At 40.8% G+C, this 25796-nt stretch overlaps 3 protein-coding genes across 10 annotated transcripts in view; 2 read left to right on the top strand and 1 right to left on the bottom strand.

Annotated features, from left to right (window-relative positions):
- Nucleotides 1-10604, bottom strand: part of LOC124410833 (metabotropic glutamate receptor 7-like) — a 60218-nt gene extending 49614 nt beyond the window's left edge. The window contains exon 1 of the mRNA XM_046889491.1: nt 10478-10604. The gene's annotated coding sequence lies outside the window, so the exon portion shown is untranslated. The remainder of the gene's footprint in view (nt 1-10477) is intronic.
- A 2912-nt stretch (nt 10605-13516) lies between these two features.
- Nucleotides 13517-16594, top strand: LOC124410842 (zinc finger protein 25-like). The gene is made up of 3 exons (XM_046889514.1): nt 13517-13819; nt 13958-14104; nt 14511-16594. The coding sequence occupies exons 1-3, from the start codon at nt 13685-13687 to the stop codon at nt 16257-16259; spliced, it is 2031 nt and encodes a 676-aa protein (XP_046745470.1). The 5' UTR covers nt 13517-13684; the 3' UTR covers nt 16260-16594.
- A 609-nt stretch (nt 16595-17203) lies between these two features.
- The window catches only part of LOC124411154 (E3 ubiquitin-protein ligase Rnf220-like), a 67267-nt gene continuing 58674 nt past the window's right edge, over nt 17204-25796 (top strand). Inside the window, exons 1-3 of one of the 8 annotated variants that reach the window (XM_046890088.1) lie at nt 17204-17376; nt 18185-18298; nt 20025-20562. In XM_046890088.1, coding sequence (XP_046746044.1) covers nt 17269-17376; nt 18185-18298; nt 20025-20562 — 760 coding nt within the window. In that variant the 5' untranslated portion in view covers nt 17204-17268. The other 7 variants (XM_046890090.1, XM_046890089.1, XM_046890087.1 and 4 more) reach the window with 7 other exon arrangements.

Below are 25796 nucleotides of genomic sequence, written 5' to 3'. Positions count from 1 at the left end.
AAAGTATCGTGTGCACCATGAATGCAAAGTCTTTTTCGTCTTGCGTACATGTAATATTCAGCGTAAAAAACCTACTCTGTCTCTTTGGTGCATAATATCTAATATTTTTTTCAGTCCTCAAAACGTGTGAAGTCGGCTTTAGGAAAATCTGTCTCATCGCAAGAACAGATGAGTTGAGATATCTACATTGGGAACAGAGTACAATGAATTTAACAGATCTCATGTGTATACAGGGTGATCCATTTAGCTCCGCCACCCCGAATAACTAGGATATTTTTGTTTGCACCAAAAAGCGTCGCATGGAAAAGTTGTTGCATTTAAAGGGGAAAAATGAGTTTTAGAATTGAATGTCATCTAAAGGTCATATCTTATGAGATTTTGATGAGTGAGCTTCCTTGTAGTGAACAAGAAAGTAGGAAGTCCCATTTAAAAAAACATCGCAACCACCGAAATCTCATAAGACATGACCTTCAGAAGATATTGAGTTCCAAAATTCATTTTCCGCCTTCAAATGCAACAACTTTTCCGTATGACACTTGTCGGTACAATCAATAATATCAACAAACAATAATAACCAAGTTATCCGGGGTGGCAGAGTTAAATGGACCACCCTGTATATTTCAGACGAAAAATTACCATCGATTTTCACGAAATTGATGTAGTCTTTTTCGAATCAACATCGGTATGGAAATGGAAGAAAGACGACAGTGGTGTGCCTGAGCAATACGCATCATCGTAAAAACGTTTTTTACCCCCACAGTGACAAAGCAGTCCTATTGCAGGGACGCTCTATCTCACGTGAAGGTTGAATAAAGGATAACAGCAAAAAGAAGGAATGGAGTATATAAATTCAGACAAGTTAGCGCCGTAGTTCCCCGGACACTCCGAGATGGAGGTATTTTTTCCTTTTTGGGTACTTCCTTCGACTGCATGCCATACTTTGCTCGGCGTTATGGCTTGGCCCGGGTAGTCAGAACCTAACCTCAAGGAAACTTACACAAATATCTGAAAAGATTCGGATCTGAGTTCATTCCTAAAGCTATAATAAATGTATGTACTGTAATAGGTATAATTCCAAAAGAACATGCCTTCGCATGGTGTCCAGTAAAAGATCCGTAACAAATTCAAGGATATTTTCAGGACATTTCCAGGTTATTCAATGATATAAAAAATAGAATATTTCCAGGAAACAAGAAAAATTCAAGAATAGTTACCAGGACTTTGGAAGGACAAGTAAAACTCAAGGACATTTCCAGGACCACCGGACACCATGCTTCAGTGTCACCGCAGCACCTAAAGGATCTACCATGGGTCACGCTATAGATTCGACGTTTCACCTTCACGCTTACCAATGGAATAATGGTTCCGATTGGCTAAACGATAGAGATAATTTGAAAACTTTAATTTCGTAGTAGACCGTCCGAGGGTTTGTAAAAGGAAGTGAACACTGTCCCCTGAACTAGATGTAGCTGAGAATTGGAATTTCATTCAGCTGCTACCACCATCGATGTGAAAAATTACTTTTACCAGCTTTCAATTTTTTTTTTTTTAAGGCGCGAAACCGATTCACTCAATTCTGTCACGGCATGGCAGCGTATATCTTGATATATTTCCGAGCGCTTTCCCAACTTGTATTCGAAGAATTAATTACTTGCTTGATTGACGTACAATTGCGATTCATGTACAGACTTTCAATGTAACAGTGACATAACGCTGCTTCGATTTTGTCATCACGTTTGAGCAATTAAAATACTCACTCTCCACTGATCCATTTTCTTTCGTCCGTGAGTTATTGATTTAATCCAGTACTGCTGATCACTGAGGTATGCGATAATGTTTTTCCGCATATTCCCCGGTAGTGTTGGTCAGATAAAATGGATACTAAAATATTATATTGTCTTCACAGAATTACTATAAATTTCAGACTGCGGGGATATATTGAAGTTACGAATTAACGTCACTACCACATAATATTAAATTAGCCAATTAATTTGACGCCAGACGGTTCTAGACCTATTTTCATCGGGCCTTAGGCAATCACCGTGTTTCTCAATATCGAAATGTTGTCATTGCACTCTTGGGGCTTTCGGGCACTGGGCTGTCATGGATTCCATTTCGCGGCTAGAGATTCGATTCATATCAGGATCGACCAGACCGTTGGCAATCTTCGTAAAGTGACGTGAAGTGGATGGTTTCATTCGTTTCTAACATTGGCTGGCTAGATTGCATCAGCTAAACACATTTCCCACTTATTGTAGAAGTACTACCGTATCGGCAGTTGGGCAGGGTGTCTGGACGTTTTTGGCAATTCAGCGTACGTTACAACCTACTAGGAGAAGAAAACGTTGAAGCCCGCTTGAAAACAAATTCTTGCCCCGAAGAGATTTTCGTGAGGAGGAATAATTAGTTGGATTTTGGCTCGAGGTACGAATTATACGAGGTCCTTTGCACAAGTTTCTGGTGATTCGATAAACCGATTCTCTGCGTACTTGTACTAAGATAAAGAAGAATAAGATTAGAATCAGACCACACAAATCTGCCCACGGGCAAACTTGCAGCAAAGATAATACGATGACGATAAGACTGGAAGATTTTCATCGGTGAACGTTGGTAAAGCTAACTATGGCATAACTTTTCACGGCTTTGTGAACACGTGAACATCCAAAGAATTTTTCGGTCACGAGGTTCATCTCTCCAGGATCATTTTCTTCCCCCATATTTTCTGTTGTCAGCTGATGTGGAAATCGGAATGAACCGATAATTGAGGGTTGATAAAAACAGCTAACCAAAGGCATACCGTTTATTTAATTTTTCGATACTGTTAGTCAATGAAAATACCTAGAATCTTCAAGAATAAACGATGTTTGCTTTGTTTTTAATGTTTTAAAACCGCCAGTGATATCAAGTACAGCCTTCGAGAGATTGTGGATTAAATTTTAAACGCTAACAAACGATAAATGAATTTTACAGTGAATGATTAATTCAAGCAAAGCTTTTTGACAGGCGAAAGTGAATTAACAACAGGGCCTGTAAACCGATAGGCATAATGAATGATTGGCAAAATCTATGTGTTTGGACTTTGGTGGAAAACTAGTTGTGGACCGATCAATGTTGAAACACATTTGTTGGATGTCCTTGTACCCGGTTGTGTAAACTAAACTTATTTGCTACCGAATTTCACATTCAGCTCCGGCTTGACCGGACTCCAGAACGAAATCGATAGACAACCCTTGGGTACCCTAACGATGCGTGAAAAGGGTTCTCTTAGGTAAACGATATAGAAAGCGAGAAAGACAATCTGTACAGTATGTCCGCGTTCTGCCTAAATCTGCTTCCTGATTGGTTCGTGAGCGATGGGTGATAAGACTTACAGAATAAGGGTTTCAGTGTAAATTGCGATTTGGATCCACAAAAATGGACGGAACAGGGTAAAATGGTAACAGTTGGTCACTACGTTATCATAAACGGCAGGAGGTGTTTCATCCTCAAAAGATGAGCTTTGGACCAGCCAGTTTCTCTTTCCTCCCCTCTTCCCTCCTTTTCGCTCTCCTCACTTCGCCCTTCTCTCGAGTCTGCACTAATGAATCGATTATTGAACATCAAGCTATCGCGAACGTGTCACCAAATTAACGAGATGGATTTAGCCCCCAAACCCACCACCCTCAATTTCAACCTTCTCCAAAAAGTGAATCATCCCCAAGGAGCAATTAATCCCTTCTCCGATCCTGCTGTACAGCAGAAAGCAGCTGTCTCCGGAAGATGATGGTTGCCGCAAGACAAGCGAGATGAAAAGTTTTCTCATTAAATTGACGTCTTCCGAAGCTGGGCGACAAGGAAATTGTATTACCTAAAGCATGAAATATTTCTGATTATGACAGAACTTGATATTATTGCCAACGGACGGACGCAGTTTCGTTCCATAAATGTTCAAAATTTATGTTGTAAATGGTCGCACATGTACGAGATTGTTTTGAGGTAGACAGACGAGCTGAAATACTGTTTAGAAATTTTTACATTTTTTGATTGTCGCTAACTACTCAAAAAATTGAAGTAAAAATTTATTGAGTACAATCTTTGGAGACAACCTCAATTGTGCTGCCACGCCTTGTTGACAGGCACGGCCTCTTTAGCATCTCGCAAGAGAGAAAAGATGGCAGAGGCTTGGCATTAGAGAAAGGGACGGAAGAGAAGCGGACATCTCCGGAAAAAAATTCCCCAGCTCGTGGTATTCAGGGAAATGTAATAAATAGTTAATGGTATTTTTCTGTACAAGAACCCCGAGTGACAATTCGCGCAGAACGAGTGTAACTGTGGCACGAGCAAAGGGCGAGTGAGGGCAGCTCCGTCACACGAGTTACACCCGTTTCCATATTTGACAGGCATGTACTTTTTTTGTCGCATTTGTATTATGGAAGGGTTTCCCTGGCGTGCTGTTGAGAAATATCCTCGCATGGTGTTAACGAAGGTCTGTACTCTCGGTGCCTGTAATATGGACCAGTGATGGAGCGCTAAAGAGGTCTTTCCATGTGAGTGTAACAAAATAGTACTTTTGAGGTTAGAGTGCGAAAAATATATTTTAGTACTCTCCGATCGAGCTGGTATATTTCTTCGTATATCTCTCGTATCCATTTTAAAATGGACTATACTATTCAGCAGAGTGGAATAAACAGAGATCCTGATACGGAGATGATGGGAATTGGGCATAATTATGAAATCCATCTAATTTAAGGGTAATAAAGCAGACGGCCCATGACGGTTAATCCGGAATGACGTCGTAGTGAAATGCGATCGCATCGCTATATCACAGAGTTATGATCCCTTTCGAAAATTAACGTTCTTTTAACTTCCCATTTCTCCGTTTTTAGGGGAAACAGGAAGTTATTGTAATCACCTCGACAATGAAAAGTTGAGTTTTTACTAGATATCGACGTTGCAAGATCTAGAGAAACTAAATATAATACTAGAAGAGTAAAATTTTTTGGGTCGTTGATTACGAATCTGAAGTCAAATTTGCGAAATCTAAAACGCGAATCCAATATGATGGAACAAAATCTGAAAATATTTGAATTTTGGTAGAAATTGGTAGACGGAAGTTTTTTGGGCCACTGATAAATCCAAGTTAGGAATTGCAAAATTTGTAATAGTGGATCCATTATAGTGGTTCTGAATATAAAAAATGATCATATTTTAATGCAATATGGTACCTGTGGGCTTCCAACTTGTTAATCACGATTCTGATTTCGCTGTTCGAAATTCGAATCGGATACTAATATTTACTTTTTCTGTGAAATTGAGTGTTGGCTCGTGGCCAGCCTAAAACCGCTTGTTTTGCTTCTATACGGCTATAATTTGCGATTTTAGCACCTCATAATTGTCGTTGATTGGGTGAAGTTAGACTTTCTAGAATACTGGGAAAAATTAATCCAAACAATGTCTAGAATGATATGCGCTGCATCTCTTCGCTGCCGACATACCTGCAGCAATTAGTTCCTACACTTGAGTGAATTAGCGCCAGAGTCAATTTAATCTATAACGCAGAAAGTTTTGACCGCAGAATAATTCAACACCGACTTTCGGTAAGCATTTGATCGCAATGATGACGCTGCTACGACAAACTCCAAAGCTTGAGGCGACCGACGACGAACCTTACGATTGGATTACGGTGCTGTGCGGGCATGCGAAAATACGAGTATATCCAGCGACCACCAAATTTTAGACGTATTTTTAGAACATGAGATAGAGCGCAGATTTGTCAAAGCAGCGTAGAAATATTTCTCCAGTTCCTTTCTAGCCGATAAACTTTCTCATTGCGTAATGTTATAAGATTCTTCAAGCAGAAGTTTCGTCTTGGCATTCCTTCGATGTATTATGTACCAAAGACTAAGAGTTTCAGATATCGTGTATTCCTAAGCAAATGTAAAGGCAGGAACACCTCAATACTGCTGAAATATTACTTAGAAAAGACTCCAGGGACGAGATTCTATCGGCATCTTTGGTGGAACGAGGTTAGTTCGGTTGGATATCCTCAACTCCGAGTTACCAATCAAAGTTTCAGCCATTCGTCCTTGTCAAGGTGGTACATCAGTGAGGATGGCCCACTTTGGTCTTTAACCAGAGCTTCACAGCTGCGACAGGATCGGGGGACGACTGGTCTAATGGAATTTTTTCATCGATTTTGGGAGGTTAGGCAATGTGCGCCTCACTTCAAGGTTCCCCTTGAGAAACGGGTCGGCGAAATTAGTCAGGTGGGGATCTTGACAAGCCAGGTAAAAAAAGTGCCCAGAGTTATAGCTTCGATCATGCGCAATTTAGAGCCGGATTTTTGCTTCTAGTTTTTCAGAATCTGCAAACTCTCTGTGATCGATTTCGCGTCCACTATTCAACGTTTGATTCCGTGTCGTGGGGTTATGGAAGTGAATCCTCGCTGCTCAATAGAGTGCAGTCCTGCAATCGTGTGCTTCGAAATCAGATCTTCTCACATCGTGAACATGATGAAAAAGACCAGTATTCACTGGGCTGAGTCTTCAAGATTATCTGCAGTCCATTCAACCTTATAAATAACGATGTCGCGGTGGTGTTTTGTGCTGACCTACCCGCTTGAACCCCTGCAGTGCGATGATATCTGTATTCACTCAGTGAAAGTGACACGGAAATTTGTCTTCCATGTCTCATATTTTTGACACATCTTTAATTCACAATTTTGCATCGACTGAGTGCGGGGCTCCCTTCACGGCGAGGGTGTTTTCGTGAAACATGAAAAAGCCTAATATTCAAATGAACCGTAACTTGTCAAGTTAAGAAAGATGCTCTTATCACGCTGAGTTTTCTCAGCAACATCTTGCGTTGCAGGTGAATTATCACTGGTTAACAAAAAAATATGTACCACCTATACTTTTCATGTGATATTTTTCTTTTTAATAAAAAGCTTTTTATGCTTGAAAATTATAATCAAACACTATAACGATAGCAAGAATATGCATAAAAAATAGGTATAAAATTGAAAAGTTTAAACATTAAAATTGTGAGAAAATCTATCTAGTAGTATAATTATACCTGTTTCGTAGTTTTCTATCTTTTGATATCATCGATTGGAGTCTCCCGGCGAATCTCCTCTCTTTCTCGTTTCTAATTTTGCCTTCAAATTCTCTTTCTATCAGTTCGAACGGGTTTTGTATGTGTACAGATACTATTTAAATAGATTAAAGTAATGTAAATGGAAAAACGAGATACAAAAAATTCTGAACTTTGAACAATGAAAAAAAAAAATCATGTAAATTTTACGTGACAGCAAAAAATGAAAAGCAGATATACGAGTAGATTCGGTACATTAAAACCTTCACAACTAGTATATTTTTTTTAAGGAGGAGGAGGAGGATCTCGTTGCAAACCTGTGTTATTCATTCTTCCTTCGATCCCTAATCCAATCGACTGTCGATGTTGATCCGTCAGAAAACGACAAATACATACCTACATCAGAATCTAATGGCAAACTTGCGACGGGTAGTCCGTATTACATAAGCTAAGGAAAGAATTCATCAAAGCTTAACCAGCAATTGAGATACGTGAAATGAGAGTTTCTGCCAAAGGCCGAGTTTGACCGTATTTTGGTATGTGCGCGACGATTCTTCGATGTATACATATACAAGTATGTCAGTCGGGTGTGCGGCCGAGAAACTGAAGTCACGTATTTGGATGGAAGCACATGGGGTTTTCGAATCGCGGCAGAATATCTTCTGGGTGTTAAGTCGGACGTGACTGGAACAATATTTACGAGAAAGTACAACAGCTGTATTTATGGGCTTGTTTGCCACCGAAGAAATCCGCTCGAAACTCGACTGATTCAGCCTTTGCCCGTCGATATTGTCGCTTCAGTGATATTAACAATAAGTGGATGGTCGATGTCTTCCATTCCGTAAAAGTACAGAATTAAAGGTTCCGTACTCGCTAAAATTTTTCCGTTTTTTCAATCGCGTTTCGACCATGTGACGGTCTATCATTGTTTGGTATTTTCAACGCGTCATACGTTCGCGGGAATCGTTTTATCGATCAGCTAGGTTGATTTCGCGAGCTTAACTTGCCTCGTAGTTCGCGACGAGTGACGACTCATTGACAACTAATTACCTCGAATGCCCTGTTTCGTCATTGGCGAGAGGCTAACGTGCGGACATTATACCGCACGGATCCCAACAAACTGCCAAAGCAATCGAGTGTTCAAAACGGAGGAGCTGCACATAAAACACAGCGTGTTCCATAGTCCATTGACAGTTGAATGTTTCACCGATTTGGACCAGGTATGCAAATGCGAAATACTAGAAATTTGAAGCTTCAGGCCACCGGGGGACGCTGAATCTATATGGCGTCAGCCTATGATCAAGATTGATGAGTATCCATTTTCCGAGAAAAACGGTATTGATTATTCAGATGAAACCGAGTCTCATGAGTGTAAAAAGTTGAAAAGGTTCTTTCCAGGTGTTGGAGGTTGGCGAGAAATGAATTTTCGATGCCTACACGCAGGCAGGTAATCCTTCACTTATACATGACAGGCGCGGCTTCCCATGAATCGGAATATGGTACTTTCCTAGGTACGACGGTTTACAGATTTATGCAGGATAGAGCTAAAGTTTCGAAGTAAAGTCATCATAATGCCGTTATGAGACCTGTTGACAGTATCGCCCCTGCTAATTGAACTTTACGACTAGCATCCGTTGGCTACTGAAATTCACCTACTTCGAGCCCAGGACACTATTATTCACCATAAATAATCATCGTGGCTGTATTAAAAACTTGTCAGCTTGTACAGAATCGACCTACACTTTAAATGTAAAATGGAGTTTCATGTAACATATATTATGTTGACGCTATATAGTCAACTCCATTGAGTAAGGACCCCTCCTTGTACAGCACGAAATTGAAAAACGTACAAGGCATGAAGAAGAATATAATATCAAAGTCATGCAAGATTCTTTGCCGCGTTATAGTACATAATTGTTTTATAACGTAGAACAATTTGTTCAGAACTTTGGAATTGAATCAATTTTCTCAAATCTACATCACACGAGCAACTAAGACTTCTACTTGAAGGTATGGGGTCGGGGAGAACGGAGAATGGACAATGGGGTGCTGAAAAGACGGAGAAGTATAATTGATGTGTGTATAATTGATGATCATTATTAAGCTACGCAAAAAGCATAGGATTATGGGAAATTATAGGGAATATCGCAAACATTGGTGTATTGGGTCTTAATGCGTACCACCTGCTGAACTGTTCCTTATATTTCCGCAATGGTAATTAGGTATACGAACTGGTGACGGAATAATACTGAATCGATGGGATATCACGCTTAATGCTTAAAACTCAGACGGTATGATCATTCAAGGTATAAATGATAATTAATCGAACTATGGAATCCAACGTGTTACCGAAGCACCCAAAGCCCCACTGTCGATAATGATAACCGACCAGTTGGGTGGCCAACGCCGACGCAAAATTTGTATTCAGGCAGTTGCGACGAATGACATCGGAGTTATAAACGACCACAATTTTCAATTCACTTTGTCGGAGAGTCTAATTGAAAGTGCAAATAGAATCACTTGTCTACGAAGCCGGTTGCAACCAACTGAGCCGCTTTTACGTGTGTGGTTCTCGAGTCGCGAGAGAGAGTTCGCGGGCTCATATGTTGACATCGCATTCCTGCAGCAAAATTACATGGGTCTGCTACCGTAATTTTTCACTCCCATAGTTTCGCCGGGTATCCTTCCTTTTGTGTTGCAAAAGAATTGGAATCTTCAATTGCAGTCCGTAGAATTACGCAAACATAAGCCGCCCGAAAATGTCCCTCATGCACCTCGACTGCTCTTCGCCAGATTATAAGGATAGGAGCTATTGTGTTGTACAAGATCTATGTGACACAGTCACGGAACAGAACCTGAACTTTCATTAATGCATCACTCTAGATATTGCTTCACAAACAGGCTGTAATCCGATCATTTTGTTTCCCATGCGCCACTTTAAGGCTGTTGTTTTATCTTGTTTTTTTTTTTATCCACACTTCTCTTTCTTTCTAATTGTTTTATTTGTGATAATAAGCCTTGTGAGATGCACGTCAAGTTAAAAAGATTTTATTCAGATCCCTTTTATCTCCTCTTAACATGAGTCTTTTATAATTGACGATGAGTGGAAACTTTTCAACTGGAGAGTAGATTACTTTTTTAATAATGCCAAAACGGAAAAGTTGCTGTAGAGGTATTCAGCGGAAAACAATTGGACTTTGCGAGAACTCAGTAGGGGGGGCGGGGGACTTGCGTCGAAGTGGGGGACAGTGGGAAAAACGAAACGAACATCATGCACGAACGAGAGTGTATCTTAAAATGCAGGGATGGCGAGACTACGTAGCGAAACTGAAATACATATAATACACAATCTAAAATGTTCAACGAATGAACTTGTTAATAAAATCGACCGTGCAGGGGAACGTACAGAAGTTTGGTGGGCCCGGGGGGCCGAGAACTAGCTGATGGCGCTCTTCAGGAGGGGCGAGCCTTTTAAATTTAGGAACCAGAAAGCATCGTTACCACGACGCGCTGGAAGAGGGATGTCCGCGTGTTGGCGATATCGCGGTACCGCGGTTTGACTGGCGCGACCCGCGAGCCCTCCGACCTTTTATACCTCGTCGGGCGCTTGCGCCTCCTGGGTCTCCTCGGTTCTTTGCCTCCTCGCCATTGCGCCTTCGCCCGCCGCCTGAGTGCCAGACAGTCGCCACCCAGATTCTCCCATAGCTCATTCAGCATAGCATTTTAGAGCGAAGTGACGAACGCTTAGCTATGCCCTCGCTAGGTTCATTCAAGCTTCCACAGTCTCGACCGATGTGAATTATAACCCTTCTTCCAGCTTTGAAGTAACATTTCATCGACGAAGGCCCAGAAGGGCGGTACGTCTCCTTATCGCAGTAAGGCGTCTCGTAGTCTCCCATTTGGTATACAGTGCGGAACCCGTGGCGGCTCGTGCGGCAAAAGACAATGACGTCACCAAGAATCTGACATGCATGGCCGTTCCAGCGCGCGCGTGACGTCAATGTGTAATGCACCCTCGTTGCCACATTCTGCCGCTCATCGGCCTGAGAGAGGGAACTTTCCCCTACTTTAAATCCATTGCTATTGCGGATTTCGCACTTTAGATACGTACTACAGCTACTACAGTTTTTTATTCGTTGTTTCAACCAAACTTTAGACGACGTACTCTCGTACCAGAAAATCTAATGTTTTCAGTTAGTATATCAAAACAAAAAAAACGGGCTATAAAAAGTTACAAGAGAATTGTTTTTTATTTTCTTTTTGTGAAACATCTGTTTTGAGCGACAACCTCAATCTTTTTGTTACTTCCACTATGAATTAAGGGCGAATCTGATTATAAGCTGGGCATTATTTGCCCAATATCTTTCTCTAATCTTCACTTTCACATAAGTTCAATGGCTGATCTGGACACATATAGGTATACATATAATACCACTGCTCTCAAGTTATCGTTTCATTTTTGGTCAAGTTCAGAAGTTTTGACACTATTCACAGTTTTCATGCGTCTAATTCTTTCGTGATTAATCGATGACAAGTGAAAATGAGTAGTAATGAGTATCAGAATGCGACTTCCAACAAATGGTTTCCATATGATATTGAAACTTGTACCATTTTTACGAAATCCACCCTCAATCACTGTATATCAGCAAAATCAACCTCAAGTATTACTAGCTAGGCAACTTCTGACGCTTCGAGTCCGGTAGTGTTCGACATGAGAGGAAAACAACACCTATTACTTTTATACACAAATATTTGTGTCTTCGTGCCAGCTGGCTCAACTTGGGTTTAAATTCGTACTTCCAATTCATCGATAATGCTAAATTTCCATGAAAAAAATTTTAAAGTACGAATTGACACCCAAGTCGAGGGATATAGCTCATTTAAATAGATTATTTTATTTACACAAATCGATGAATTAATTTCATGCATGTATGATATATAATGCATCTCGATGAAACTTTCAACGCGGTTATTTATTTTAAAATATTCAGAAAGATTCATTGAAATATTCTGTTTTGGACCGCGTGTTCCAGGTAATTATGTTACCCCCTTTTTTATCTTCGACTTCGAAGAAAGATAGAGACTTAACATTACCGACTGAAACTCCACCGTCATTGTTCTTACCAACAAGCACTTGCAAATCACCAGAGTTGCAGTTACGAACAGATGCATCACCCACTTCGATATTTCCCCACAGGTGGTGCCACCGCCTGTGCGCAATATTAGAATCTGCCGCACTAACCGTGCTCAGCCAATCACGGTACAGAGCGAGAAAAATACTAAACTCAACCGTAGCCACCGTAGCGTTACGGAATCTAGTTACTTTGGGAATTCTGTTTGGTACGCCATTTTCCCTTATGCCTCATGTGGTAATTTTCAAACGGAATGACGGAATCCAATGAATGCAAATTCGTAATCAAATAATTCACATGTTTTCACATAAAAATTCTCTATTTTGGATTAACCTTACGTATGAAATTTTCATGAAATAGTGTAAATATTTGATTCTAAACTTTGACTTAGTGCAGTAGAGTACAGTGGTAGTGCAGAATAGCGTTAACAAATTGTCGGTATTGCAGTGTAGAAAGATGTAACATTTTGAGTTTTAAGAGAGATTAATATATTTTTCAGTCAACGGATTAAATAATCCAAGGTACTTTGTGGAGAACGGATAAAAATGAACATCTAATCAAAATAGCCTTGTTTACTGAAATTCATAAATGCCTTAACTTTCCGGCTAACTTGTTTTCGGTACGAAACAAATTGCTTGTTCAATTCTATACGAATTACGTGACATTGACTGGTGATGTAGCTGACGTGAGAAAATGGAATACATTATTACATGATAACATCATTCGTATAGAATCGAAATTGGATTTTGTTTCGGACCGAAAACAAGCTAGCCGGAAAGTTAAGGCATTTGTTCAATTTGATGTTTATCATTCTGTCCTTATTATTGTGAATTAAAAATTTTTACTTATAAAAAAAATCTTGATTCGAAAGTCATATATTTAGAAATGTTGAAATTACTTGTAGATGCTAGAAGCCTCCTGATTCGGCACGAAAAAAATTTTAATGGGCGGAATCATAGTACCCCTGAGTCACTCCTCACTCTACAAGACTGTGTCTACAAGTTTCCAAACCCGTGTCTGAGATCGTGATAAGATCGCTTGCCCCGACGCGAATTACAAAGTACATTACTCGGTGGGTAAGTAGGTCTGGGGCCATAAGAATGCATAAGAAGCCGTGTTACCGATCCGGTAGCTTCTTTACCGGCGGGAGTTGACACATGCAATACGTAATCCAGTAAGCACATAAAACGGCATTAAGGTAACCGTCTTTAAAAGACTACAGTCAACGATCATGATAACAGAACAGGCTAGACCGCACTGATACTGCCGTGATACTACTTAGAGTGACTTAGACCCTTTGCTTAGACCGTGCCTGAAATGTGCCACCGTCGCTAGTTTTCGGGGTTCCAAGGAGGCCGGAAACTTGGGAGAGGCTCGCAATCATCGTGCTATGTATTTGTGTTTTGTTTACATTGATCTGTAGGTGAAAACTAATGGTGGACGAAAAGTTTCGAGCGTAAAATCTGGATTAGAGGAAGGAAATGATGAGTTCGGTGACGAGTCTCGAGATGTGTCGCGCCTGTATGCGAGCCGACGTCGTCTTGATGCCAATGTATGACGGGCAGTTGGGGAGTAAAAATTTGCCCGTCAAACTAGCCGCGCTAGCCTCGATCCAGGTTAGGATTTGTTTTACCAAACTGCTCATTCTTCCTGTGAATCATTTCAGTTAACTTATCACCGTTTCTGTTTCTCATCTACCTCCCAGTCTCTTTCACTCTCCGTATCCCGTTTTATGAAGATGTGGTTGATTTTAGGTAGACAAATCTGATGGACTTCCTGCCAAACTTTGCGCCAAGTGTGCATATCGAACGGATGCCTTTTACGATTTTAAAATGCAAGTTCAAGCTACGGATAAAAAACTACGCAACATTTTCCAAGTGGCAGATTATTCTGCGAACAAGGTATCGTTTAAGTCGACTATTTATGTCGCACTAGAAACATGGGACACTAAACATTCTCAAAAAGCCAAGTAAATTGATAATGAAACACAATATGTTGCTTCGTTGAAATGCAATTTCACCTTGAAAAATTTAACATTTAGGTATTGACCTTCTGTAACATGAAGTGAGTAATATAAGTCAAAAATCTACTAGTTACCAAAATGAAGTGCATCTTACCCCAACAAACTAATTAATCATAATGTTAGAATTACCCAATACAGTCATATACAACACAAACCGCAGTCATTTTGATTGGAATCATAGATAGATGCACCAGTAATGTGTGACAATGGCTTGTCTATTTACATTGAGTTACAATACTAATAGTTTCAATTTTTGTGTCTTCAAAAATATTCTTTTCGTTCAGATTCAGGCACCCTGGGCAGACGAAGTCGAATTCATTAAGGTTGAACAAGTCGATGTCACACAGAGTACGGCAGATGCAGCGGAATTCATTGATGTTAGTTATATCCAGGAATTGAGAGGACAAAATGAATTAACAGAGAATGAGAGACATTCGGTAAAGGCTGAACCACATGATATCTTTCAACCAGAGGTACAAACAGATGGATTAATTGAAGAAGCAGCTGTTTTTGAGGAGGAAATAAGGGACGATATAGAAAGTGCTTCTAAATCGGAGATTTCTGAATATGCCTTAGTTCACATGTCCGATGAGGGAGCAACTCCATCGCCTCCTGCGTCACTAAGTTACATGCTGTTCAATCCTGACGACGCCAGAGAAAACACAAGCTCGTCCGATTCTTGGGGGTTTGAAAAGAACTTCAACGACGACAAGAATTCAACAATCTATCGAACAACATCAATGCCAATGACTTTTTACACTGGAGAAATTATTGAGGGAGAAGATTCGGAAACTGATGAGCGGTGCAAATCTCGCAAGACAACAACGCAGGTTGTAGAAGGAAGTGACGGTGAAGATTCGGATTACTTTATTGATCCGAAAGACAATATTTTGGGTAGTTTGAATGATACAATAATTAAAATCAAGGAAATTAGAAACGCAGAGAATGGGATGAATTATCAGTGTAGTCTATGCATGCAAAATTATAGCGAATTGACCGGAGCTTTAGCCCATATTGTGGATAATCACGTACCAGCGAGCGGCCCATATTTTTGTACAGTTTGTGAAAAGGACTGTAACAATCTGAGGGAACTTCGGTCCCACATCAAGTTGCACACAGGTGCGTTGCCTTATGTTTGTTTCATATGTCATAAGGCGTATGCATTGAGGAGATATCTAAAGAGACACATGATTAGTCATGCGGAGTTTTATCGACATCGGTGCCCAAAGTGTGGACAACGGTTTAAAATGAAAAACGAACTGGAAACTCATATCACGAGTCATATTCATGGATCTCCTTATGCCTGCAGTCAATGCTCTAGAGTCTTTAATCACAAAGGTAATTACAAACGGCACTTGATCAGTCACCTCGATCCTCAAGGTCTCCATTTACCCAAATTTCCTTGTAAGATATGCAACAAGAGATTTTTGAATAATCGCACACTGGAAGTACATATGCGGGTCCACACTGGCGAGAAACCATTCAGATGTGAGATTTGCATGAAAACATTCTCTCAGCAAGGGAACTTGCTCAACCATATTAGAATTCACTCCAACCCCAGAAGTTACACATGCGAAGTGTGCGGAAAACAATTTAATCAGAGATCTACGCTAAAAGATCACAGTCTTCTTCATACAGGCGAAAAGCCGTACGTTTGTACCGTATGTGGAGTGGCATTCACGTTCAGTGCAGCACTAAGGAGACACATGTGGACTCATGCTGGCGGTAAACCGTATGGTTGTGAGATTTGCGACGCCCGTTTTGTCGGAAAATACGACTTGAGAAGACACATGACTATTCACAGCGATCGGCCAAGGGCGAGAAGAAGACGTAACCAAACCAAAGTGGAAAATTCGAATTTTCACGAACCCAGAGAGGACATTAGCGCGAGTGACGGCACTGGAGCGAATACTGAAACTATACTAATCGAGCAAGTCCTTCTGAATCAAGATGTGACTCATGTTGTCACTCAAGAAGAATCAGAGAAAGAAAATGTGGATGCTTTGTTTACACTGATTCAATATGGAGAATAGAACAATGGAATTTTGAGACTCATTCCATTCACGGCCTTAGCCAGTTGTTCCCGCAACATATTCTGTTTAATCATTGCAGGTTTTCTTGCACACATTTAGGAATTCGTAGATTAATCATTCAAACCCATCAATTTTCTCAATTTTTCACAAACTGTGCATCGTGTCTGTCCAAACGATTTGAGGATGAAATCTTCAAAAAGACTTCAAGGGTTATGGGGTGATACAGTTAAACTCTAACGCACCGCATTAATAGTTTGAGAAAAATCTTTGAAACACCTACCCTGGCATCAATGTACTAGCGCAGTTAGGATTCTGACATTATCAAATTAAGATAAAATATCTAATGATACACTTTTTTCTAGTGAATTTGGCTATTATTGTATATACATGTCATGACAACATAAAGAATAAATAAAAAAATAAGACAAAAATCAAAAAATATCTTACCGACGTAGCTTGCTTAGATCTTCGTGGAATTCTCAAGGCTCAAAACAGGAACCCGCCGAGGTGAATAAGCTGCCGGCGCATTCCGCCAGATGATGCTACCTGTCCTCGTTCATTTACCGTTGAACCGCACTTCCTTCGAGTCACGCATGTATTTTGTCTTAATTTTTGTTTTCTTCAGCAATAGCCTGTGTCTCGACCTCGATGTACTTTGACGTTATTCTCATTCGTAAGTCAAACGTTACAAGTGTGAGGCAGTTCTAAAAATGACGGAGTTTTGAATTGTTCGTAGGTAACAAGTATAACAATCCGATCCGACAACTACAGGCGCGTTATAATTTACGGCTTTCGAGTAGGATCGGGTTGAACGGAGCGTGTTATTAGTCGATAACCGAAGACGCGTTTTCTTCCGTCGTTCAATCATCGAGGGATGGGGAAGAAAACGCATCGTGAAGAAAGTAAAAGGGCACGCGGGGATTTCGGGCGATTTGCGAATCGTAATTCGTACGTCTCCGTGCGCGAAAAGGCGTCAGGCCAATGGTCGTCGCGCGTGCGGCGGTCGCGCATGCGTGTCGAGGTCGGTGGGGGCACCCGCCATGTCGTGCCCACGCACGCAGCCCGCACGCGAAAGGCCGTAGGAGGCAGGAGGGAGCCGCCGTTTCGTTTCTCCTGGGTAAGTTCGTTTACTTGAATCAGTCTGCACTGGCATGGCCACGAGGTAGCTCATCGTAGCTCCAACCACCTCCACCACCGCCACTTTCTCACACGCACACATACACATAACCCTACATTCCCGTCCCATACCTGGCTCGCAACCCGCGGAGGGCTCATGATACAGCCGATAACAACGTAGCCAAGGTAGCCGGATAGCGCGTCTCAATTTCGAGGTTATGTACGCTGGAGCGCGCGCGGTTCTAGAGCGGCGCCACTGCGACTCGACATGTTATTCGCCGGTTCCCGCGTGTGCTTTGTTTATTCACATTGTGACAACTGTGTTATGCTCTTGTGACATCTTCGATTTACTTATTGCTGAGCTATTTCGAAACGAGTCCGCGATAATTTCCATTTTTAACATCATTTTTACGATCGTTCACTACTGTCGGACAGTATTTTGAACAACGTAGTTTTCCGCCCTTTTGAACGTTGCCTCTTCTCAGTTGCGTTGGTTCGATATTTAATTCTATACCATTTATACCTACGGCGTAGATTTCAATTCAATTGCTTCGATTCTTGAACTTATAGCTGGATGTCGAACGTCGTCGATTAGGTAACCGATTGTTCTGTGTCACGCGTAGGAAGCGATCAGTAATTTTCGAAATTTTGAATTAATTTTTTGAATCGACTCGGAGCGCGTATGTTCGCACGGGAATCGTTTGTACGGATTCACCATATTTCTAGGCGTTTTATTCCCGTTAAAGGTATCTAATTTCTCGAAAATTTTTCTCGGGCTGAGACATTAAGCGGGGAATCCTATTTTTTAGATGGACAACTCTGCTTACGTGCCGAATCATCTCACACCACCTTCTCTGGTCGTTTTTTCACAAGGCGGGGGCCTCCCAGAGGCTCCGAGAATGCAAAGACCCTTCAACCCACAAGTTAGTGGTTTTTTCCGTAAAGCTTACCTTGCCTAACTTAGCCTAGTGCTTAGCTTAGTCTCACAGACATACTAAAAAGAATTCCATTCTATGTAAATACCAAACAATCCAACTACTCATTAGTCCCGCTATCATTATTTATTTGAGTCCTGCACGATGTTTCTTACGCCAATTTCTGTTTATGATTTTATCCAAACTAAACCCATTTTATGGTGTTACTTCGTTTTGGCTGAGTTTCTGGTCGTGTGTTTGTATCGTTTTGTACAGAGTAATCGAGATTTTTTTCCTTTATAACGAGTAAAAAACGAAACTATCGATAAAGCTTACACGTTAGCACGGTTCTTTCCGTACTTGTTGCGACGGTCGAGCAAGACGTATTAAATATGTACGAAAGTCTTTCATCGCAATCGGATGAAAACATATTCGTTCGGATTTTTGTTAAACGCCATTGCTGGTGACAAAATAATAGCTGGCTTCCACATTCAGAAAGCTCGGTTCACGTAGTTAATAACTGACTAAATCGGTGAAATTATTTGATAACACGGCATAGTTTTCCAAACTGCAAAAACGCATGTCAAAAAGAGTGTGATGACTATTACTTCAGTGTTGCCTTTGGTAAAACTTAAAATACGTTTATTGGTCGACGTATTGAAAAGTCATATAACAAAATTGAAAATCTAGAGTAGAATGAAATCTAATAAATGAAGGCAAAGACGAAATCAGAGCAAAGAAAGCAAGAAATGTTTCTTAATATCCTACAATTCAGATCGCCGAAGGAAAATATCAATACATAATAGGAATAGAACATTTTGCACTTGATCAAAATTTTCTTCTCTTATCTGTGTTCACGACTTTTTGCAAAATCATCTACAACCGTGCAGTAGGATTGATCAACTATTATGATATGAAAGTTTCACGCAAGTCGAAAAAAGTGTTGTGAACCAGTGCTTGCAGAAATGCTGCAGAGTGTGGGTATATAGTCAGTGAAGTCTAGTGATTTCGAAGAATGAAGTGAAAAAATTAACTTCACTCTTGTGCGATGATCAGTTTCGTTTTAGCCGTAAGAATGTTTTTTCATTCAAGTTTTCATCAATTCTTCAATCAGTTGTCGAGTAACGGTTAATCAATCTGTAAGCACATCGTGGAGATTGAAAGACAAAAATGTTTGATCCTGTGCATTTACCGCTTCCCGAAATGTTTCAAAACCTTATAATTTAAATTATATTAGTACGTTCTTTGTCAAGTGCTTGACAGACGGGTCGAGAGCACCAATACAGTTGAACCAGATTTTGCCACGAACACGAAACACAATCAGTGAAGTAAACCAAGGTTCACAAGATTCAAGATGGTAATAGCATAGATTGTTTTTCGGGTGTCTAAGTTATCAAAAAAAGCATAAACCAAATGTGACCAAAGTTTTACGTCGTTAAAGCAATAATTTCTTCAACTCGATTGGTGGCCTCGAGCTAAGTGAAATTCGAAACGATAAATTTCTTCTGTCGAATACGCGGTAGCTGCGGTAATGAAATGAACTACTAGCGAAAGAAAAAAGTAAGCCAATCAAATAACGCGCAGAAACAACAGGTACAGTAACGAACCGCGAAGAGATAAACAAACACAAGAAACACAGAAATTGTATTGTTTCGAATATCCAAATAGTTGTAATAATCGAGGATTTCGGAAAGAAAATAATATACTGAGAGAGGTTGTGGGTGGCAATGAACAGTGGGGTTCGTTTTTCGAATCTAAGGTTTCAGATTCAAAAGATCTTCAAGTACCGTTCAGCACCGCGGCGTCCCTGGGTTATGGTCTGCATCACATGCTTCATTTCCCGGCGCAGTTCCTCCACCCTTTGGACCCAAGGTCGCCCTTCGGGGCCTTCCGGCCCCTCGGCCCCTCGGCATTCGCGCCGCCCAGCAAATGTCTCAAAGTTGAAACTGGGAACACGACCGTGTCATCGGGATTGGCGTCGATAGGTTCGCTCTCGAGTATGTCGAACATGTTCTCACCAACGCTGCCGTCAAGCGGCGTCGCCGGCGGTGCCGGCGGAGTCTCGACGGCCGGGGTCGGCGAAGTCGCCCCCCAAAGTCCTGCCGGGTCTGCGAGCCGATCCCCGCCGGGAAGTGGAGTCGGAGTCGGAGTCGGAGTCGGGCAGGGACAAAACCGGGGCGCGACGCCCGACGACGAGGACAGGGACGCCAACGCGACACCCGGCTCCGAGAACACCGAGAGGTCGACCCCGGAGGAAGGCAGACCCTACAGACGTGAGTGCGGACATCTCTTTATCTTTATGCACCTGTGCATAGGTACACACGATCGCGATGTGGAAGGGTGAATGGCGCCGCCGGATATCGGTAAGGGCTTATTTGGGAATTGCTTCGAATCGTCCGACTAAGATTGCGGCGTTGCGAAGGCCTACGGGGGACTCTGCAGGAAATAGCAGGGTGGCCACTTATACCGGGGAAAACCTGGAAATGTCTGGGGCTTTTTTTTCCAAAAATTTTTGGCCACCCTGAAATAGGCTTTGAACAGATTTTTCCCAAGTAAAAATTTGCGATCCAAATTTTTTCTGCCATTTACAGGGTTCGTATGCACAGGAAAAATCGGGAAAACTCAGAGAATTTCTTACAGGAGGGAAAAGTCAGGGGATTTCGGAAATAGGATAATAATGGAATTTTGAGTCTGTTGAAGAAATGAACTCATTCTTGTACATACAAAGTACTATTGATATTCAGAAAATTAAGATTGCACTGAAAATTTTTTTCCGTCGCTACGCTTTGTACATTGTGTGTATATTACTTAGTACCAAACCTTCTTTTGTTAATTTCTCATGGAAAATCGCAGGCTATTGGTTGTAAATTGATAGTCAGACAGTAAGATAGTCACCAAGAAGTATTAAAGGTATTAATATTGATGTGTAAAAAAAATTAGGATTAGTCGGAGTCATATTTCTTGAAAGATTACTGGAAAAATCCGATTTTCATGCTGGATTACCTGGAAAGGTCAGGGAATATTTTCATATTCCAAAAAGCGTACGAACCCTGTATTTGCTTCTTGTCATATAATACAAACGAATCTCAGTACTTGTATCGGTTGTATTGTGAGTTTTTTCAATCGATGAGATTTCAAAATTGAAGGGAAGACTTTGATCGGCCAATCCTAAACTACGAGAAATGCTCGAGAAAAAATGTCTGCTTTTTAAAAATCTGAACGAAAATTGGAAGGAAAACTGTTAACTTGAAGAATCGTCACAAATAAGCCCTTGAATATTGCTGTATAATTGTTCGTTAGCAAATGGATGAAAGAAATTCTGCAAGTCAAATTATGTACGAAATGTAGGAATACTTTCAGAGTACCTACAGACAATTGCAAGGGTGTTTATATAAAATCCGTAAAAAATGTATCTACGGTACGGATCGGTACGGATTGGTAAACGAAGACGAGACTAGGACTTTGGTCGGAAGGAAAGATGAAAAATGAAAGGGTCGGTTGAGCAGCCTGCACAACTACACTTTTCCCGTTACTCAGTCAATAAGGATAGTGTCACGGGTGGTAACTTGGATGTTTGCTTGACTTTCAAACAATGTAACCACGTCGTGTAATAATAAACAATCAAACTAGACAGCGAGAGATGCAGAGAAATATATGTATACAATATACATATACGCGATATAGGTGTATACAGAGTGTCGTGTGCTTTTAAATCTATCCAGTCGTTTATTTGGCCGTCCCGACGCCCCGCAGCTGTGTCAGTAAGTAGGGAAGTGATAGCGAATGGGATAAAACGGCCTGTTTATTTTTCGGCTCATCTTAATTACCGAAAGATCAAGCCCCATTTATCTCCGACGCGCGCGTTGCAGAATTTCCCTTTTTAATTCTTCGCAAGAAAAGGAAACAAAATAAAGTCACATTTGTAAAAAGAAAGGAAACACATTTTTAGCATTAATTAGCTGCTGCGTTAGCCATTCGTAACTATTTCTAAGCGTTTCTTATCCAAAAAATTTGTATGCTACATTTTTCTGTCTTCTGCTAGACTGATTTTCATTTAATTGTCCCCCGGAAGAAAAAAAAAAGCGTTCAGCCCTGCCTGCATGACCTGACGAAAAATAATATAAAAACGAGTAATAAAACAAGGAATTACAAAAACCATAGGGGGATAAGCAGGTTAAAAATGCATCTTGCGAATATCGTAATGATGATATTTTTTAGATAAGTAGGTATTATTAAAATATTAGGATCCCGAAAGTATCAGATCTCAATCTCAATTGGTTTTCGGTAAAAATGAAGAAAACTACAAAATGTAAAATAATTTTTCCCCCGAGCATTGACTTGACCGATTTTTCCAAAAATTTAATATCTTATCAAGAGAGTCAAAAGTTTTTACACACACAATGGATAGATTTTTAGCTCAATAAATTAATGATAAAAAAAATTATCATCTCTCGAATGTTTTTTCTTCACTATGATACTTTTCGAGTAAAATTATAAAATTATTAATCTTACATTCATTACAGACTACTCAACATCTCGTATTCTTTTCAAAATTTTCGTAACGGTAAAAAAGTCTCATTTTTTTGCTCGAAACTCAATTGAGATTGAGGTCTGATACTTTCAGGGTCTTAATATTTTAGTAGTACCTACTTGTTCATAAAATATTAATTAAGATATTGGCAAAAGGCCAATTTTTACCTTTTTTAACCCTCGTGTCCTTTTCGAAAAAGAAAATATCTATATATATACATTCACGTAAGAATACCGTTGCGCTATAATAAATAGTCATCGATGTTTCCTTACACTATTTTCGTCCACGTGAAATTTTTTGCGTGCTTGTGGTATCCGATACATGCAGATATATCGTTGTTTGTAATTATGTGCTGTATGTCAAACACGCATATTATATACGTTCGATTGAAATTCGGCATGGTACAATGTTTAAATGCATTCGATACCTCAACAAACCGGATACCGTGGCACTCGAATACGACACAGAGTAGTGGAAGTGTTGCCATATTTGTGAGGAAATTGATATCTCGAATAACCTCGTTCCAAAATATTCAAAAGGGCTCTGAAACGTTCCCTGTTATACTACAGCTGCCGCAGCTCGCGCTCAGCTTTACCAAATATTTCAATTCCAGTTTTCTTTGTTACGATATTTGTGTTGTATGTTATAGTATACGAATGCACGTACCACTGTGTAAGTCACGGCGTATTTCATATTTGCGTTCTATTCATTTGTCCATTAAAAGAAAAGCGTTTCTATCATTTTTACTTGTACAGAAAAAGTCCGGGAAAAAATGAACGAAAATTTAACGCTCGGAAAAATGGTGCTTCGGGACGCAGACAACAGGGTGGCTAAACGGTTTCTCACGCCGCTGTCGTAAAATAGAGAAATCATCGTAAAAGTGGTTGTTACTCGCTGCCCTCCTTTCCCGGCTCTGCCCGGAGGTTTGGATGGGGTGAAGAGGAGGATGAGGATGGGGAGGATGACGATGATGGGGACGATGGGGAAAAAAGAGAAAGAGAATCAAAGGGAACGGGAGAGAGAGAAAGAGGTGTCTGTAGGGGTGGAAAATTTGATTACTAAATAATTTGTACGACGTGCTAGTAAATCCAGGCCGCAGTTGGCGTGCTCTAAGAATATCAATGAGGACTAAGCGATTTTCCGCTCGCTCGGCTTCGGCCCGGTTCCAGAGGGCTGCGCGAACGGCCGTCATACGTGCTTATTGTAAACTCCATCGTATTTACGTCGATTTTATAACGAATTCTACCTTTTCTTCTTTTTCCACACTCGCATGCCTTGCACTCTGCCGATAGGTCATCTTTGTCATATTTTTTCGTCAAATTATTCAGAGAAATCCCGCCTCATAATGTCATATATAATTCCCACTCAGCTGCGGATCATTAAAAAGTCTTACAAAATGATGCCCGGCGGAATTGCAATAAAAAAAACTTAGGTGGTTGCGGATGGGTGATTAATTTGAGCATTGTAGAGTATTCGTGAGAAATTAAAATTGTATAGTATAAAGTATAGAGAAGCGACGAGATTGAAGTTAGTAACATTGTCGTATCGAAACATTTTGGACAAAATTACTATCTTCTTCATTTTCAAATGATTTTGAAGGAACCAAGATTTCAAAATTTCAAATTTCAGACAATTCGAAGATGGCGAAATAACAGTTTTTTCTCAGCATTGATCGTCACGATAACGTTACTAACTGCGGAATGAGGAAAAGCGAGGGTCCTGTTAGTCATAGATCGAAGTGCAGCAGATCGTTTAAACTAACTTGGGATGTCAATACGTCTGTCGTCACAATTTGTCCGGTACAATTTATTTAGAGAGTCGCAGGGACGCCGGACACGCGTGAATGTCGATCACCCTGTGGTTGGATGCATCGCACACGAGCTGCATCAGCTGAAAATATTTCTACGTATTTACCTCTCCACCGATTCATGGTATCTCTGTAGGACGCAGGTACAATCGGCACATAATGTTTGATGTTTCAACGAGTATTTTTCAACTATTCTGCTCCACTGTCATACGTCAGTGCTGCCGGTGGTTCTGCCGCTTCGCGTCAAACGGTTAGCGTATCCATATACGTGTGTACATAACTCTAGATCCTTTTCCGGAAGATCACGTTGTGATGGGTATAACGATGGACGAATAGATATTACACCGTTGTGAATGTATCGAAACTATGGAGGTTAGAGGTAAGGAGAAGTATCTCGTAATATGGATCTTCAATTGAAAAAGTGTCCACCAAAAAGCGACAAATAGTGGAACTTTTGCTACAGCAACGCGATCTTAATTTTATTATATCTTGTGGACACTTTTTGTACACGGAGATAGTTCTCCTTACCTCTCTACCCTCAGTAATACAAGGTAGGAAAAATATTGTAGATTTTAAATCTCCTGTGGTGAATATATGGATAGTAAAATGTAAATGTAACGGATGTAAAATCTACATTACATTGTTTTCGGTGTAGAAACCCAAATGCTACGCTGCCTTCTCTCTTCCTGCATCCCCACAAAAGTTGGATACCCGTGCAGCATGCGTGTACATCCTACCTACGTACCTCCGAATGTGAACTGAATTCAACCGCATCATAACGCCTGCGCAGTCATAGTTGGCAAGCAAATAGGACTTCGCCCGTGTACAAAGACCTGCTACACGCTGTATAACCGAAAGACTCGGAACATTTTTATTGCAACTTGGTAAAGATCGAGAAAAGCCGAGACCAGCTCGGGTTCCAAAGGCGGAGTCTCCCTGCTGAGCAATCTCGCGGTTACATAGGTACCTACCTCTCCGTCGAGACTTGAGAGGCGCCGCGACGCCCGAATACAACAGACTAGAAATAGATCCACCGAAGCTCCGCCTCCGACTAGACGCGTCTTCTCCTCTGAGGAACTTGGAGGAACCTCGGAGGAGGGCGTGGTGCTGCTTCCACCTCGAAGGGAGGAGCCCTTCTCGGCAATCCTCTGGAGCCGTCGAACTCTCGG

The sequence above is a fragment of the Diprion similis genome, chromosome 10 (assembly GCF_021155765.1).
Source record: "Diprion similis isolate iyDipSimi1 chromosome 10, iyDipSimi1.1, whole genome shotgun sequence".
Classification (NCBI taxonomy): domain Eukaryota; kingdom Metazoa; phylum Arthropoda; class Insecta; order Hymenoptera; family Diprionidae; genus Diprion; species Diprion similis.
The sequence above is the reverse complement of the archived record's forward strand: the minus strand, read 5'-3'. Positions and strand labels throughout refer to the sequence as shown.

Coding starts and splice junctions, on each gene's coding strand:
- LOC124410842 (XM_046889514.1), top strand. CDS start 13,685: ATGATGAGTTCGGTGACGAGTCTCGAGATGTGTCGCGCCTGTATGCGA. Junction 13,820..13,957: donor CCGCGCTAGCCTCGATCCAG/GTTAGGATTTGT, acceptor GGTTGATTTTAG/GTAGACAAATCTGATGGACT. Junction 14,105..14,510: donor CAGATTATTCTGCGAACAAG/GTATCGTTTAAG, acceptor CTTTTCGTTCAG/ATTCAGGCACCCTGGGCAGA.